This window comes from Phoca vitulina, unplaced genomic scaffold (genome assembly GCF_004348235.1).
Source record: "Phoca vitulina isolate PV1807 unplaced genomic scaffold, GSC_HSeal_1.0 scaffold7, whole genome shotgun sequence".
NCBI lineage: Eukaryota > Metazoa > Chordata > Mammalia > Carnivora > Phocidae > Phoca > Phoca vitulina.
Genome location: NW_022589710.1, coordinates 38,523,590 through 38,542,964, shown reverse-complemented (window position 1 = coordinate 38,542,964; position 19,375 = coordinate 38,523,590). Strand labels below are relative to the sequence as shown.

At 33.7% G+C, this 19,375-nt stretch overlaps 1 protein-coding gene across 17 annotated transcripts in view; it reads right to left on the bottom strand.

The window, feature by feature from the left end:
- The window catches only part of GPHN (gephyrin), a 608,525-nt gene that overhangs the window by 156,538 nt on the left and 432,612 nt on the right, over positions 1-19,375 (bottom strand). For 15 of the 17 annotated variants that reach the window (XM_032405331.1, XM_032405333.1, XM_032405334.1 and 12 more), the window contains one exon: positions 6,898-6,940. In XM_032405331.1, coding sequence (XP_032261222.1) covers positions 6,898-6,940 — 43 coding nt within the window. Of the gene's footprint in view, positions 1-6,897; positions 6,941-8,700; positions 8,764-19,375 lie in introns of all 17 variants that reach the window. The other 2 variants (XM_032405348.1, XM_032405349.1) reach the window with 1 other exon arrangement.

Below are 19,375 nucleotides of genomic sequence, written 5' to 3'. Positions count from 1 at the left end.
GATTATTTGTTTTTTGGGTATTTACCCCAAAGACACAGATGTAGTGAAAAGAAGGGCCATAGGCACCCCAATGTTCATAGCAGCAATGTCCGCAATAGCCAAACTGGAAAGAGCTGAGATGCCCTTCAATAGATGAATGGCTAAAGAAGATTGGTCCATATATACAATGGAATATTACTCAGCCATCAGAAAGGATGAACACCCAAACTTTTACATCAACATGGATGGGACTGGAGGAGATTATGCTAAGTGAAATAAGTCAAGCAGAGAAAGTCAATTATCATATGGTTTCACTTATTTGTGGAACATAAGGAATAGCATGGAGGACATTAGGAGAAGGAAGGGAAAAATAAAGGGGGGGAAATCGGAGGGAGAGATGAACCATGAGAGACTATGGACTCTGAGAAACAAACTGAGGGTTTTAGGGGAGAGGGGGTGGGGGGATGGGTTAGCCTGGTGATGGGTATTAAGGAGGGCATGTACTGCATAGAGCACTGTGTGTTATATGAAAACAGTGAGTCATGGATCACTACATCAAAAACTAACGATGTATTGTATGGTGACTAACACAACATAATAAAATCAAATTAAAAAAAAAACAAAACACCGGGGGGGAAAAAAAAGTACTCCATAAAAAATTCCACTGGAATCTTGATAGAGATTGCACTGAATCTATAGATCACTATAGGTAGTACGGATATTTTATTACTATCAGTTCGTCCACTCCATGACCATGGGATACCTCTCCATTTATTTGTATCTTCTTCAATTTCTTTCAACAATGTGTTATAATTTTCAGTATAGAGATCTTTCACCTCCTTGGTGAAAATTTATTTTGGCTAAATTTATTCCTAAGTATTTTTTTTTTTTGATGCTAGTATAAATGGGATTATTTTATTTCTTTTTCAGATAATTCACTGTTATTTAGAAATGCTACTAAGTTTTGTAAGTTAATTTTGTACCTTAACAACTTTACTGAATTCATTGATTAGTTCTAACAGTTTTTGGTGGAGTTTTTAGGATTTTCTAAATATAAAATCATGTCATTTGCAAATAGAGACAATTTTACTTCTTTTCTAATTCTGATGTTTATTTATTTTTCTTGCCTGATTGCTCCAGTTAGGACTTCCAGTACTATGTTAAATAAGAGTGGTGAGAATGGGCACCCCTGTCTTGTTCCTTATCTTAGAGGAAAAATTTTCAACCTTTTACAACCTGGCCTTGTAAAATGAGTTTGGGAGTATCCCCTTTACTTCAGTTTTTTGGATGAGTTTGAGAAGGATTGGCATTAATTTTTCTTTAAAGGTTTGGTAAAATTTACCAGTGAAACCAACTGGTGCTGGTTTTCTTTGTTGGGAGATTTTTGATAACTGATTCAATCATCAGTCATCCAACAACAACAACAACAAAATATAGGGAAACTTGACACTTATGAAGACTGAAACAACTTCTTTAGTAGTTGATTTACTATTGTGATTCCTTAGTGAAGGTCTGTGTTGATTGATTGATCACACTCTCAGATGTCAGGCTGAAGACTGGCCACAAGGAGAACCTTGATACCAGAAATCATCTATAACCACACAACTTACTGTCTTATTAGCATGGCATTACTATTACATTGTCTTTATTAACATAACTTCACTATTCCAGAAAACCCTCCCTTATAAGACAGAAGTTGTAAATAACTTTATTACTCATTCTAGAAACCTCTTAAACAGAAAGTATCAAAAGACAATTTACATACCAAGACTCTCAGAATCCCTTGCCTTGCTGTGTCCATGATTCCTTGATGATTATATATGATCCCTATTTAATTTTAACTAAGGTCTATATTAAAAGATCTGCTTTAAATCAAACTTCAAAATCTCCTAAATATCCTGCGTTTGCATTTCCTGAGAAAGTTTTAGTTGAGACTATTAACTTTATTCTAGTGGTATTTTCCCATATCATATGTGATTTATTTATTTATTTTTTTTTTAAAAAGATTTTATTTATTTATTTGACAGAGAGATAGACAGAAGAGCACAAGCAGAAGGAGTGGCAGAGGGAGAGGGAGAGGGAGAAGCAGGCTCTGCACTGAGCAGGGAACCCGATGTGGGACTCGATCCCAGGACCCTGAGATCATGACCTGAGCCGAAGGCAGACGCTTAACCATCTGAGCCACCCAGGCGCCCTCATATGTGATTTAAAAATTTGTAAGAAATATATATTTGGCCATTCAGATAAAATATATTTCTCAGATATATTTGGTCTTCATCCACAGTTCCTAAAAATACCTGAGAGCCTTAAGATGAAATGAGTATCTTATTATTAATGATGGTGACTTTTGGACCCCACCCAAGGGCAGGAGACTGACTGCCAGGAGGATCAACCATGTGATTAGAGGGTTGGAACTTTCAGTCCCACCCCTCAACCTCTGGGGAGGGAGAGGGATTGCAGGTTGAATCAGCCAGTTGCCAATGACTTAGTCAATCATGACTATGTAATGAAGTCTCCATTAAAAACCCAAGAAGAAGAACTTTTTGGCCCTTCTTTTATGGAGAGCTTCCACGCTTGGGGAACCAGAATGCTTCCACGTGCCACTGAGCAAGGCCCCAAGCTCCAGAAGGGCAGAAGCTCCTTTGTTCCAGGCCCTGCCCTATGTTTCTCTTCATCTGGCTGTTGATATGTATCCTTTATCATATCTTTTAATAAACTAGTAAATGAAAGTGTTTCCCTGAGTTCTGCAGGACACTCTAGAAAATTAATAGAACCTAAGGAGGAGGTTGCTGGAACCTCTAACCTGTAACTCGTTTGTCAGAAGCACAAGTAATAGTGTGGGGCTTGTGACTAGCATCTTAAGTGGAATTATGGAAGGCAGTTTTGTAGGACCGAATCCTTAACCTGTGGACTCTGATGTTATTTCTGGGTAGACAGTATCAGAATTGAGTTGAATTCATGGACATTCTGCTGGTGTCTGAGAATTGTTTGGTGTTGTATGCGGGGGGACACCCCCAAGTCTGAATTGGGCTGGGAACCCTAAAAGATCATGGAAAGAATAAACTCAGGTTTATTATCAACAGGTTGTTTTGATAATTTTTTTGAGGAGCCAAAGGAAAGTTACCTCTTACTTAGAAAAACATTACCAAAGTTAAGTCCTCCTTCGACAATTCTAGATGAACTCCAAGTTCTAAATCTTAAAAGTTAAGTATAACTTTTTTCCTTTCTCTAGGATCTATTGATGTTTTGTTTTGACAAATTTTTATATATGCTAAAAAAGAAGTTGATTACAGGCATAACTTGTTTTATTGAATGTCATTCTTTTGTGCTTTGCAGATACTGTGTGTGTGTTTTTTTAAACAAATTGAAAGTATATAGCAACTCTGCATTGAGCAAGTCTATTGGCACCATTTTTCCAACAGCATTTGCTCAATTCATGTCTCTGTGTTACATTTGGTAATTATTTCAATATTTCAAACTTTTTCATCATTATTATATTTGTTATGGTGATCTGTGATTGGTGATTACAACTTGCTGAAAGCTTAGAGGACGGTTAGCATTTTTTTAGCAATAAAGTACTTTTTAATTAAGGTATATACATTGTTTTTTAGACATAAAGCTATTGCACACTTACTAGACTACAGTATAGTATAAACATAACTTTTATATGCACTGGGAAATAAAAAAAAATACATTTGATTCACTTTATTGTGGTAGTTTGGGACCAAACCTGCAATATCTCTGAGGTATGCTTGTATAATTTTCTTTACCTTGGCTACATTTTGGAAATGTTTTCCTTGAAAATAGGTAATTAAGTATATAAATGAAAAAATGATTAAAGTACAAGGGACGGGATGGGTATACAAGAAGAATTAGTTATAGTTACCTTGCCTAGGGGGATTTCAGAAAACACATCACAGAGGAGCTCACACTTGAACTGAGTCTTGAAGGATAACCAAGAATTTTCTAGCTCAACATCACTCATCATCAGGGAAATACAAATCAAAACTACTATGAAATATCACTTCACACCTGTTGGAATGGTTAAAATTAACAACACAAGAAACAACAGTGAGGATACGGAGACAGGGGAACCCTCTTTCACTGTTGGTGGGAATACAAACTGGTGCAGCCACTCTGGAAAACAGTATGGAGGTTCCTCAAAAAGTTAAAAATAGAACTACCCTATGACCCAGTAATTGCCCTACTAGGTATTTAATCAAAGGATACAAGAATACTGATTCAAAGGGACACATGCACCCCGATGTTTATAGCATTATCTACAATAGCCAAATTATGGAAAGAGCCCAAATGTCCATTGACTGATGAATGGATAAAGAAGATGTGGTATATATATACAATGAACTATTACTCAGACACCAAAAAAGAATGAAATCTTGCCTCTGCAATGACATGGATGGAGCTAGAGTGTATTATGCTAAGTGAAACAAGTTAGAGAAAGACTGTTATCATATGATCTCACTCATATGTGGAATTTAAGAAACAAAACAGATGAACACAGGGGAAGGAGGAGGGAGTGAGGGAGGCAAGCCATAAGAAACTCTTAAGTAGAGAGAACAAACTGAGGGTTGATGGAGGGGAGTTTGGTGGGGTATAGCCTAAATGGGTGATGGATATTAAGGAGGGCACTTGTGATGAGCACTGGGTGTTATATGTAAGTGATAAATCACTAAATTCTACTCCTGAAACCAATATTACCCTATATGTTAACTAACTAGAAATTAAATAAGAACTTGAAACAAACATACAAACAAACAAAAATGGTGTATGTACATATACATGTATAAAATAGATATGCGCAGAAAAAAGATCTGTGGCAGCACAGACCAAACTGAAAATAGTTGTTGCCTATAGTGGAAAGAGTGATATTGTGGGATGAGCAGATAAAGAGGAAATTTATACTTAGTCTCTATATTTCTGTATTATTTGGCTCTTCTATAAGAATTTGTTTATGCATCATTATAAAATAAAACATGTTTGAAAAGGAAAAAAAAAGAATTTTCTAGGAAAACAAGGGGAATGGATAATTCATGCAGTGGGGGAAAGGGTCCAAAAGAATAAAGGCAGAACATAGCACTGAGAGAATGAGGAACTGTTAATAGGATCTACATGACTGCAACATTAATAGTTCATGGCAAAGGAAGAAACTAAGGGTGATTAAAGTAGACTAAATAAGCAATGAGATATTGAAGTTCAGAAGTTCAGAGTTAGAACAGCTCATGGTGATGAAAGAATCCTGGGTGTGGCTAGTGGCATGAGTATGAGTTACTAAAGTGGGGTTGAGAGGAAAGACCTTAAACTTACAGAGAGGCTACGAAGTTGGATGGGCTCTCTACATGGATCTAAATGGCTATACGGACCATGTACGTGACTATTTCACCATAAGAAAACATGATCAGGGAAACCTGGACAACTGTGATGTCCATCCAAAGTGGTTAATAGTCTACAAGCCAGTAAGAACATAACTGAAATAAAAGACAGTTCTAATAACAAAGAGATCCATGATAAAGGTGTAAGAGAATACAAAGAAATCTGTTGTCAGTAAGAAATTATTTTTGTTCCTAATCATCATAATCACTATCAATGATCCATCATCATCTCAGGATCAACAATAAATGGAAATCATACAGTAATCATCACAAAATGTCATTTTTAAAGTTCACTTATCTGTATTGTTTTATTTTAGTGAATATTCTATCATTACTCCCCTGACGCAGGTTTCTCAACCTTAGGTCTTAGTAAGGGATTACAGAACGTTATGTCTCTTGTATTGAAGAGCCTCCCTCAGATTCACATGTCTGTCAAATATTGTGGAAACCTACAGTAGTATAGTTAAACATGTTGTTTGAATTTATTTTTATACAACTCTAACATAAAGGTCCTGGGCAAACAATTGCAGTGTGCTTGCCTACCAACTCAAGGGTTTCAAGCTAACATAACAGATTCACAACACAGAAATAGGAAAAACTTACAGTAAAGAAAAGAAAATAAAACAGAAATTTTTATCTATTTGAAGTTCTCCAATTACTTTTGTTATTGTTAAACAATACAGACATTCTATTGGAAATATAAATCATTCTGTTTACTAAAATTCTCAGTGGTATAAGTATCCAATAGACCCATTTAGTTATGGTCCACCTGTACTTCTTCTCTTGATAAAGATCAGGGAGAAGACAGAGTGATATCATTAATTTTAAGTGACAGAAAACAATACTAAATTATTAGCATTTATATAGTACTTTTAGGATCCTAAAACTTTTAAGGCACAACTTTCAATGTTATATCATTTCAAGGATACAGGTAAGGAAAAGCTATTTATATTTCCTTTTTATAGGATAGTAAAATGAGTAATACACAAAGTTAGATGACTTCAAGTTAATGTTATTAGTGATCAAACAAAAAAACAAAGGTTTCTTTATCCTTGGTTCATGGCACTATGTTCTAAAACATGCTGCTTATGAAGGTAGGGTATTTCAGGAATTCATATTTACAAAATGATTATGACTCCTTTCAGGAGTCACTTACTTTTTTTAAGTTAGATTCTTATTGTGGATTTATATTATTATTTTCAGTTAAGTCTGTTTTCAAATATTTTTTGGCAGTGGGGCAATTAAAGAGGGTTCTCACTGTAGTATCATTGAGGAACTCGTTACTACCCTAACTAGAAGTGCTATCAAAATTCTGTTGTCAGCTTCCAGAAACAGTTGGAATGAGGGAAATATTCACTAATATGTTGATACGAATATTTTTAGGAGGTGAAAGCCCTAACATTTATATTCTTTATATAAACTGTCCCCAATTGCTCTTCGTTGTTTCACCAAAATATTTTTAGCTCTTCTTCCTGTTGAACTGCAAACTCTTAATTCAGTAGTCCATCTGAAATGATGACATACTTACTGGCTCTGAGAATGTTCTCCTTGCTGCTGCACCTGGACTGGACCTGCAGAGAGAGCATAAACTCAGTAATTTAGGGCTCATAACATAGATAGCCAGATATGTATGCATACTTAATGGGCAAGCTCCTGAGGTTTAGGAGCAAAGGCTTAATATATCTCAGATATCATAACATATTAGTAAAAATATATTATATTTGTTCCATATTTTTTCCTTACTGTAAAGAAAGAGCAGACTTCTAGAAAAAAATTGGGGGTACATTATAAATGGGACAGAAGCAAAACCAAAGGCAATTTTTTATTGATGTGCATTGAAATTAGTATATGGAAAAAAATAAGTTACCACATATTCAGGTATGAATACAGACCCCTAATCTTAAGGCACTGTGATAGCTCTTGACTAGATTAGTAAGGCAATTCAAGTAATAAAGTTATAATAAAATACTCCATTGTAGTAATTTTTAATTATACATGTTGATAAGTGGAAAACAGAGAAATCCTCATATACAATATTTATGTGTGATTCCAATGACTTATTTACTTATTAAAATAATTGTTTATAAATAAAATATGGGCTATGAAAGATGCCTGTGTTGGAAATCAATAAAATTGAACTCATTTATTTATCAGTTCTTAGGTGTTTATATAAAGTTTATCAATCAGAAACCCTTATGCTTTGATTCAAATAGTTTAGGTCAAAGCGGAACATTCTTTTAAATGTTATAAGTGTTGAATTCAAGAGCCACGTTGGATGGCACTAACATTTGTTAATATCGGAGGAAATTGTACTTAAACTGCACACCTCTTCTTCCCACTCCACAGCAGCTTGCCCCAAATGGATATATATACACAACATATTAATTTCTATTGCTTAACACAATCTACTATTGTAATGAAACAACTTATGAAAGGAATGTTGCAACTTAGGGTGGGTTATGGTTGTCCTTCCCTGAAAAGAACAATTGTTAATGTTTAAAGAAACAACAACAATAATAAAAAAAAAATCACAGACATACACACAAGAAAAACACACACACACACACACACACACACCAAAAAAAGGGAAAAAAAGGGAAAAATAATTCCAGATGTTAAAGTTATTCTCTTTTGGCCCAGATTATTTAATTAGTTTTAAATATACTAGAATGAAGAAGCTAATCTGAAAGATAATATTCTTATATTCTTTTACTCAAAAGTTTTATTGAAAAACCATTCTGGGCCAAAGGGAAAGGAAATTAATGACTACTTGAAACAAAAATACAGGGAGGAAGACACGAGAGTGAGAAAAAGAAAAAGAAGAAAGAGAAGCTTGGGGAAGTAAGTCTAGACAATAGAAAAGAAAGTATGGGCTTACAGAAGGGGACATTATGTAAATGCAAAATGTTCTGCTATTTCTTATTGAAAATTCATACTAAGAGGGTAAGAATCACTAATGAACTTGCTGCAAAATAAATAACCAAGTTTGCACACCATGGAATGAAAATAGGTGTAACTAGACTACTACAGCCTTAAAGGAGAAAAGAAACAAACACTAATAGACAAATTAATAGACAAGCTTAATAAAGAGATAAACTACATTTTAGAAAGCAGTTTAAGGAACACAAGAGAAAGCTAACAGAGTGAGAAAAATCTGGGAGAGAGAAGGAAAAAAAAGGGGAAAATGTTGAAAGACAAAAACAGAGTTCAAAGAAGTCAAATGGAAGTCAAGAAAGTCTTCAACAAGATGTAGAAACAGAAGGAGCCCAAACCCATAGCGCAAAGCAATGTTTGCGAATGGAAAGCAGCTCCTTTGATCAGTAATAGTTACTCTTAAGTCGTAGCCTCTATTCCTCCAGAGTTCATCTTTAAGCCCTTCCAATCTAGAGTGGAGCTAGTGTGTGGATAGAAACAAGAGATTTATAAAGAACAGAGCAGTTCAGATGAGTAGTTCAAATTGTCTCATCAAATGTTTCAACAGATTTATATAACATCTAAATGGAAATGGTGGTGAAGAACTAGCTAGCTTTACCAAAAAAAGTCAAACCAAACCAAAACAGCAATTTAAAAAATCCCTCTCCCTGCCTTAGGTGGCTTAGAAATTAAAAAAATTTGTTCATACCATGAATTTAATGATAAAATCCCAAATCTTGCTTTGTGGAGCCTGAGTTTAGAATTATATATTTCATGGTTTTGGAAGAGAAATTTGGATGATAAAAAACAATTCAGTTTCCTGAACAAATTGCTAACAGCAGTATAACCAATGTTTTTTCATTTACATTACATTGGCTATTTGACCCAGATTGAGGGAAATCACTTAAAATCAATGATTTCATGAACTTCTTAACTTTAGTGATCTTGAGTATATATAAAAAAACTGAGGAAAATAATTTTAAGACATTTAAAATATATATCCACAAGCAGATGCCCTCTCTCTTGCATCATGAAACTGGTCATCTTTATAATATTTACCTAATATTATAAAAATCCCAATATGAAGATTTTACCTAACTCACAATGTAATGGGATTTACTTGAAAGAATAAAGTCAAGAAACAATTACTCTTCTTGTTCTCACACATATGGACTAGAAAGAAGGTAACACAGTTCTGTCCCAAGTTTTACAGTTTACTGTTTTTTGTTTTTTTAATCTTACCCTGGCTTTTTAGTCAATGGAAAAAAAAAAGAAAAACAAAGGGAAGTCTGAAAAACAAAATGAAAGGTATGGTACTGGATTATCTATTACTTTATTTTATTGATTATGTTTTTTACTATAATTAAAATCTAACTTTATGGTGTTAACAATTCCCCTTTCAGCTGGAATTAAACTAAAATAATGTGCAGAAACAGCATTATTATATTACAGTCAATGGAGGAAATGAAAAACACAAGAGACTTACTGAAAACATAGGTATTCATTTACTAATCAAGACTGCTTTCAGACATCAAATAATTCATTTAATTCATTTCAACATGTGTTTACATGTGTAATATAATTTTTGCTGAAGATCACATTGTCCAGTAAGAAATCTTAAGCCATGAAACAGAAAACAAAAGAGGGGAAAGCATGTAATAAATGGTAAGGAAAAAAGTGAAAATTCTTTAAACAAAGCTGAGAAAATATTAGCAAACAACCACAATCTTTAGATACAGTTAGAGAAGTGACTTACCTTATGCTTAGGTCATAACAAGAATAGCACAGTGTTTAAAGTCAGCTCTTCATTATGGGAGGTACAATTGAAAGCCATAGGTTATAATAACATGAATTGCTACACAGAAATGAAGACTTTTTCAGCCCAACATGAAAAGCTAACTCTTATGGGAGAACATTTCTACTTATGTTTAATGCAGCATGAAGAACAACTAAGGGTGTAAACATCAAAACACATGAATCTCACACCAGTAAGAGAGACTCCAATCTCTCAGGAACACAGAAGATTTAATCTGTGACACATAAGGGAAGGCACATCACTCTAACACCGAAAGATGCATGCATAATGTATAAACATCCACTGACAACACTCCCCACCCCCTCCCACTCGTACACACACAAGCCCATTAAGATACAGGGAAAAAACGTAGTGCCAAGCTGTTATGAAGAAAGCAGGACACAAGGAAGCGCAGCAGTGGTCATGTGCTTTGAGAGGTGTTCTTCCCTTAAACCATCCCATCACCATGCTTATTTTAAAGAAGCCAGGAAAAGACCCCTTCAATGCTGCAGTAGCTACGAGCCCCCAGCTTGAAGCTAATGTGTGGAATTTCAATCACCGTTCCCTGCGATGTCAGGGGCTCTCCAGTGGAAGCCAGATGTATAACACCAGTTAGTTGGGTACAATGTGTGAATAACAAACATCCTTTCCCTTCTGCCTTTTGCAGAAGTGAGGGAGGAGAGAAACAAATAAAATAAAGCCCATGTTAAGAATAGGTTCATAACAATATAAGATGTATAAATATTAAAATGGAGATTACATTTGATTGCCGGTTAACACAACTCAGGTTTAAAACTGCTTCTATTTTGCTGCTCACCAGGCTAAATTGTATTCTTTCTCCTTGCAAATATTAGGGATAATTCTTTACAATATGGTTCATACTGAAAAATTCTGAGCAGTTGGGTCAGATGGGGTCAAACAAGAACAAAGGAAGTCATCTTTGATAGATATTAAAGAAAGCCCTCTCTTTCTGTTTTTAGCATGATTGTACTGGCCAGCAGTCACATTTTTAAATTAGAAATTAAGCTTCTGTATATCTGCTTACTTACTAATTTGAGAAATTCTATGGCAATGGTTTGGAAAGGCAATTTAATCTTAATCTTCTTACATTTAAAAAAAGAAACAACAAAAAAGATTATCTATTTAGAAATTGTTACCAAGTTTCCTATGTACTCTTCTCTACTGTCAATAAAACTTATTTTATTAACATGAGTTGTTCCAGCTCATTAGAAAAAAATTTCAACTTTGCTTTTCTATTATTCATGATAGTAGTTAACTTCATCCATTTTATTTTTTGGTTTATGTGTGGCATGAAATTTAGTTAGATTTTTAATTTTTTTTTTAGATTCTTAATTTTTAAAGATTATTATATTACCATTTTCTCTCCCTCATCCTATTCTTAGTAGGCCAGAATATCTTGACCTTTCCCTTAGCATGTCTTTATTATTCTAGGCTCTAGGCCCTCCTTTAATCTCAGTTCCTCATGGGGAAAATAAAGATTGTTAAAGGGCTCGAGGGAGATAAGACATGTATCAGGGATTTTAAGCTATAAAGGTAGGAACAAATGTCAGTTGTGATCATGCTATCATCAGGGGAGGTACTGACACCTGTAAAATAACTGTAATCACCCACTCTCCTCATTGTAACTTCCACATCAGCTCAGAATGGAGGCAAATTCTTCTTTTTGACCCAAAGAAAGAAAGAAAATCCATGTATAGTTACATGTTTTTCAAGACAGATTGACCAAAACTTTTTGGAAATGTCATAGCCATATGGCCATATGTACTGGTAAGAATGCAGGCCACATAATCTAAGGCATGTAGGAAAGTCTGAACTAGCTCCTCTAGAATTTTCCTTGTACTCTTGAGGAAGCTGTTTTGCTGTTTTAGACCTTAGACAAACTGTTTCATCTGTCTGGTACCCTTTGTTTATTTTCTGATTCAAATAGTACTTGTCCTTTAAGAACCAGCTTAAACCATACCAGCTGCAAAAACTATTCCCAAAGTTCCTCAATCAGAAATAATTTCTTCTTTCCCTAAACTTTAATATCTTTATTGAAATACAATTTACCTACCACAAAATTCACCCATCTTAAGGATATAGTTTGATGACTTTTAATAAATTCACATGCCTGCACAACCGTCATCATAACTGAGTTTTAGGCTTACCTAAATTCTTAAAGCCTCTATCTGAACTTCTATTATAAGAATGATCATAGTTACTCATATTCCAATTATTGATAAGGGTCCCGAAATATACTATAGGTTCTTGGAGGGAAAGGATCTTACTTTAATTCTCTTTACACTTCTACTATGTCAAATACAGTTCTTTGTATAGAATAAACATTGCTAATTCTGAATGTTTATTTTGTAGTAATCACAGTTTTTTTCATCTCAGCAGATTAAAATTTATTTTTTATGGTTTAAGTATGATCATAGCCACTCCTGTACTATCTTAAAAATGATTTTTACATATTTGGGTAGGCTAATATGAAGAAATGTAATATAAAAAGCATGTGGATTATAGCTAAGACATATCTGAGCTCCCCACAGAATGATCTTAAGAATTTGGAAAATACATTAAGGTTAATCAAACAGTGACATTTGGAGTCCAATAACGGTTATTCTACACTAAAGGTTTCAGGTCAGGTTAAGCAGATTCCTTATTTTCTAATAGAACAAGATATTCTTTATCTCACATGATCATGTTACTAGAATGACAGATGATAGAAATTTTTGATGCAGGGTGGCTCTTTTGACTTTTTCTACCCTATTAAGCTTATTTAAGAGTAATTTGTCTCTGAAAGAACAAACTTCCTTGAATACCATTTACTCATCAAAATAAAACTTAAGAGGATAGAGAAAAAGGACCTCATCGGCATTTACTTAGATTACTTGCCTCTTTAGCCTACCCAGAAACAGAAGGAAAGAAAGGTTTGGTTTAAACATTAAGCCAACAACTCTACAATCTCAGATCTTTAAATTCTATTTCTTTTTTCTTTTTTTCTTTTTTAAAGATTTTATTTATTTATTCATAAGAGACAGACAGAGAGGCAGCGGGAGAAGCAGGCTCCCTGCTAAGCAGGGAGCCCGATGCGGGACTCGATCCCAGGACTCTGGGATCATGACCTGAGCCGAAGGCAGACGCTTAACCATCTGAGCCACCCAGGCGCCCTAAATTCTATTTCTTTATCTTCTCAATTCTTATATAAAAAATTGAGAATGATTTAGAAAAGCTTTTTTCCATAGTTCCATTCATTCATCATTTTATCTAGATAAATTAGGGTACAAATATTTGGCTCATCTGAGCATAATCACAATTCATTTGTGTTTAATCAGACTTATGTTATCACAACACATATTCAACTGAGGAACTCAGAGTTTTGGTTTATTTATGACATGAAAGGCAGCATGATAAAAAGAACGTCCTTTGCAGTCCAGTGGTATGGTTTCTGATACTGGTTTATCTTTTTCTTAGCTGTGTGACCTTAGACATAACATTTAACATCTTGGAGTTTTAATTTCCTTATCCATAAAATGGGGAAAATTCAGTAGGATATTGTATGTGAAAGTGAAAACTATTATAAGTGAAAAAAAGCAATACAAATCTAAGTCATTATTATTATCCTTATTTAGATTTTTAGTCACCTACATTTACTTAGGTAGACTCTGAGGTACAATGAGAACAAAGAATTTGCTCCAGATCATGCCACGGATCAGTGACAAATGACAGACTACAACTGCCAAATTCTAGACTAAAACTTCAGGAAAAGGCTGAGTTAAGGTCTGAAGTTACCTCTGCAAGGATTAATCTAATGTTGTGTTGTATGATTTTAGTTAAGCTATCTCAATTCGATGGGAATTGATTTCCTGATTTGTAAAATGATAATGTTTCCAGGGGTTTCAACTAAAGATGATGGAGCCCTTGAGAGAACTTGTGGATAAAAGTCAGGTGTCCATTCATTGGGATGGAGAAAAAAATTAAAATTTTTATATTCACCAACCTAAGTAAATTTTATTTATTTCTTTCATTATGAGCTTAGGTGACTAACCACATTAAAATGATAGAATTTATTGCATCAGATTATTATGGATATCTTAAAATACTCTTCATATTCACCAAGATTTCAAATTACAGTAGTCTAATGACTTGCTGCTAGATTTAGTTATTTAATGCATTTTAAAAGAGGCATTATTATCACACAATTTGTTTTTCATAGATATTTTGATAATGATTTTAAATTTAATTAGTTTTCTTTGTAATCCCACGTATTTTATTTTATATGTTTAAAAATACTTTCCTGAAAAGAAGTCTGTAGGCTTTGCCAGATTCCCAAATGGCTCCATAGGAGAAAAAAGGTTAAAAAACTTTGAAAGAGACAATTTCCAAGCTTCCTTTTATCTCCAGGATTTTGTTGCTCTAAGAAATCTTTCCTATCTCCATCTGCTGCCCTTTATCAAATCATATATAAAAGAAGTTGTTCTTTTTTTGAGAAAATTATATAAAATTGGTCATGAAATTAACCAATTGCCCACTTAATAGACCATCTAAGAAACAAAAAAGAAATGTTATCAAAAAGTTATAAGAGCTCAGGCTTATAAAAAATTTCTGCTTCACTTGCTCTTTTCCTATTGGTTTAGATATTTAATTAAATGGAATAATCATTAAAAAAGTCATCACATTTAAAAGTCTCTAACAAAAGGTGAACTTCTACACACACACACACACACACATATCCATAACTAATTATTCTTTGAACTCTTAGTCGTGTGTTGATTACAGATAAAAGCAACAATGCTATTATCTATGTATAACGTAAGCCTTTTCAGGAACACAGACAATATTTGTAAGCAGTACAATTTTACAATCTTTTCCAGAGGACTATTCTTGAATGTTTCCCCACTAATACATGAATTATTATTGCCTTGAATTCCACTGAGTTTTCTTAACTCCTAGGCAAATGTGAAGAACTCTTCTTTTCCAGCACTGACTTCTTCTAAAGCTGGAATTACAGCAGGTTACACAGTTGGTGAAGTGAATTATAATGAACACTGAAAATCAAAAGCCTATTTATGCTGCTTTATACATAACTTGTTGAGCTCCTCATTCTCAAAGAGAATGCTATGATATGTAGAACATAACTAAGAAGAGAACTGGTTATCACCATGGCTGAAAGGGATACAAATTTGAATATCAATGGTGAATATTCTTAATGCATTATCCATAAAGCTTTAATTCTAAATTGAGTCATTCTCAATGATTTCTAGAAAATTTGTAAATCCCAGGCTGGTCTCCCTTTGGTATCAACAATATTTTTGAGTTGATGTTTGTTCTGAGAATTTTGATGTTGATCATGATAAATACGAGGAATATATATTACCTAATTATATAAACATAACAAAGCTGAATAATATAGTTTTTGACTGGTAGGGATTTCAGATTATTCTTGACACCATTTCCTAATATTTAGATGAATATTTAACTACTTTACAGAGTAATTTATCTTCATTCTAGAGATGAGAAAGCAGGGGTTGTTATCAGCTTTAGTTTACACAGTAAAGTTGTAATGAAACTTAGCCCTCCTGACTTCCAAATTCATTTCTCTGTACACCAGTAAATGAGTAAATGACCCTATCTTTCTAATTTACCAGTGGCAATCACTGCATTCCTAATCTGTCCTTGAATTTTCATTGCCTTTTGCTCTTGACTATTTCTCTTGGCAATAAGAACCACTCAGAATAGGCACGGGGATATAGGAGTGAAGGAAAACTGGTATGAAAGGCAGTTTGGGGAGTAGCACTCCAGAGCCAGACTGCCTGGATTTGAATCTTGGTTCTACCATTATTAGCTGTGTAACACTGGGTAAGTTACAATCTCTTTTAGGTATTTGTTTTCTTATGTATAAAATGAGAATGACAGAAATCCCTATTTCATAGGGTTGTTATGAAGAAAGTGAGATAATATGTGTGAAGTGTTTGATTTAGAAGAGAATCTGGCCCAGAGTGAATGGTATATGAGCATTAGCTATTACTATGCTTGTTGTTGTTACTTTTGTTTGGATGATACTCTGGAACTGTAACACAGGATGTTGACTAATTTCTTCGTAATTTTGACAGCTCTAATAAGATCAAGTAAGATTAGGTAAGTATTTGAATAGGAAGTTTAAAAAACCTGTTAGTTTTATGAACTAGAGCCTGAAAGATGGATATAGTCAATAATATAAAACCCTGAATTATTGAGCATTTGCAATTATTACCACTTCCTGGCACTTCTGGAAGAAAGTCACATTGGCTTTCATTAAACATAGAGTTTTAAGATACTGAGTTTTTAACTAGATTTAATATTCTCTTTGGTTTTCATTTAAGGGTAGCAGAATATGTTATAGGCAATGAAAACTCTTCCCTTCTTCTCTTCTAGGTTCTTTGGCTGGTCTAATAATTAAATTGGCATAGGACAGATTAACAGGAGAAAAACAAATTTAATTTTGTACGTATAGGAACCCCAGAGATATGAGGCTCAAAGAAGTGACCAAAGCATTCAGCTTTTATATCTTTTAGATTAAGAAACAATAAATCTGTGAAGAATTGACAAGACAAATGAGTGTGAGCCAGGGGGAGTAAATTAGTGAAGGAATAAGGTTTGTGTATGTAGTCTTCTTGGAGCTAAAATCCCTATCTCTGGTAGTAAGGATGCTTTCTCCCCTTCTGGTACAGGGAGGGTACCTTTCACACAGGAGATTTATTTTCTGCTTTCTGGGGAGTGTCCTTCTTGAACTGGCTGTTTCTTAAGTAACTTTAACTGCAAATAATCAGTATGTCATATTTTGGGGGTGGCATATAAAGGGAGTAGAATATGCCACCCCAAAATATGCCTTTTTGACATAAAGATTATTTGAGCTGATTATTTTGAGAAACAGCAGACACAGAAGTTCTGAAAATAGAGTGGAAGTTACCCTTTGGTAAAGGAAATTTGTATTTATAAAAGAAATCTCCATTTACAAGGGTGTCTCCCTCTCTGTACCGAGAAAAGGATGATCTAAATCACAAGAAAATGTTATCAAGGGAAAAGGCATGGATTTAAATCTGTATCACAAACCTTACTTTTGTTTACTGTGTTTTCTGGTAACCTCCCCATAACTGGCCTCTCTGCCTCCACTTTATTTTGTCTTTAGCTATATGTGGTATTTAAGCTGGTGGTTCAGGCTATCTTGGGGAGTTACTCTCAAATATACATGAGGTATACATGTTAATAAACTTGTTTGTTTTTCTCTTGTTAATCTGTCTTTTGTTATAGAAGGTCTCAGCCAAGAACTCAGAAAGGTAGATGGAAAATTATTTTCGTTCCTTACACATTTTTTCCCCTACACATTCTTAAATGTCATGTCATATCACTTATTCATTAAAAAAACCCCCAAACTTCTGCTTCTACTGAGTATAATATACCATATAAGAATATGGCTACATAGTTTTCCTTTCTAAATCAAAGGATGCTATATTGCAGTTTTTATTTTTCTAAATGCCTAGCTAGCATTCATAAGGCACATGGAAAATGTACAAAGACAAAGACATTTCTACACTGTATTAATAAAATAGCAATGATTTAGAAAATGTTTAGGATATTCCTTTGAGGACTGGAGATAAGACCTAAATTTTTTAAAGACTTTTATTACAACCCTGTGTGGTATATATTATGTTAACCAAGCCTCTTATGATATAACCAAGTAAACAGTTTACAGATATAGTTTGATATTATTAGACTCTTGTTTACATATGTCCTTTCCATTTTCTCTGAATTTTTAAATTTTTCATGTCTGGGCTAAATCAGATGGAAAAGCAGCAAATCCATTACCATTAAAATTGAACTTTTAGCTTATAAAGAAGAACTGTGTTAAAAGAACTGTGTTAAAAGTTAATTTTTTAAAAAAGATTTTATTTACCCATTTGTCAGAGAGAGAGAGAGAGCGCACAAGTTTGGGGAGCGGCAGGCAGAGGGAGAAGCAGGCTCTCCACTGAGCAAGGTACCTGATACGGAACTTGATCCCAGGACGCTGGGATCACAACCCGAGGCAAAGGCAGACGCTTAACCGACTAAGCCACCCAGGCGTTGCAAAAGTTAATTTTTTAAAAAAAGGTAAATTCATGACTTTTGTACAAATATAAAATGAATGTATGTCAAAGATTTTATCTAAATGTTAATAAGGGGACCAGAAAAATGTTCCAATTGATTCAAAAAAGAATTAAAAAAAAAACATATACAAGGACCATCAGGAATGTTGAAATGAACTTTCAGATTAATTGAACAAAAATCAGTTGCATCTCCAAATAGACACAGTGTGCACTTCTATGGATTAGGATCATTTGCATTACTATTCACATACTACAATTTAGTGTTGTACAATAGATCAGACAATGAAAGAGGAGATGATCCAGAAGGGTGCCCTAGACAAGACAGCCAAAAATCATTTTTGTTTATTTCAAAGTCTTTCACAATTTTACCTGAGAACTTTATGGCCTGGGAGTACCTATTAATAGAATTTGTCTGTTAGTTGAATTCTGGTTTATTTTTGAGTTTGTCCCCTAGTGCATACCTTTGGTTTCTAAGATTGTATGAAATACCAGCTGTAGTCACTTTTAAATGGACTGCAGTTTGTATTTTGACTATAATATTAAAATAGTAGTTTACCATATTAGAAATGGAATACATTTATATGAAATATACATTATATCTTTAAAAAATTTGACTTAAAATATAATTTCCAAGGTTTAATACACAAAAAATTTTTGTAGTTTCTTTTTTACCCAAATCTAGTGAAAACTCAGTTTGAATATAAACTTTTTTTTGTCAAGATTCAGTCATGAAAAATTCCTAAGGGAAAGAGAACTTATTAAAATCAAAGAAATGCAATATAATGTAAAAATTATATAAGATAAATATATTGACCATAGATTACTATGTAATTAAGGTAAAATATAGTATATATATTTTCTGAATAAAGCTTCCTTTTAGACTTTTTTTTTTAAATAGAAAAAGCTAAACATGTGTAAGAAAAAGCCTGAAGAAGAAGGGATATTCTTTCTTAGAACATTGCTAAATTTAGGTCTATCAGTAGTTTGAGTTGTTTCAGCCCACTTTAATTACCTTGCAAAATTTGCATTTTCTCTATATACACTACTGGTTCTATTCCCTCATACTAGTGTAAGCTCATATTTATATAACTCATTCTCAGGATGAAGAAGATAGGTAAGATTATTTTAGATGTGTGCAAATTTTTACTTCAACATAAGCCTGAGAGCTGTAG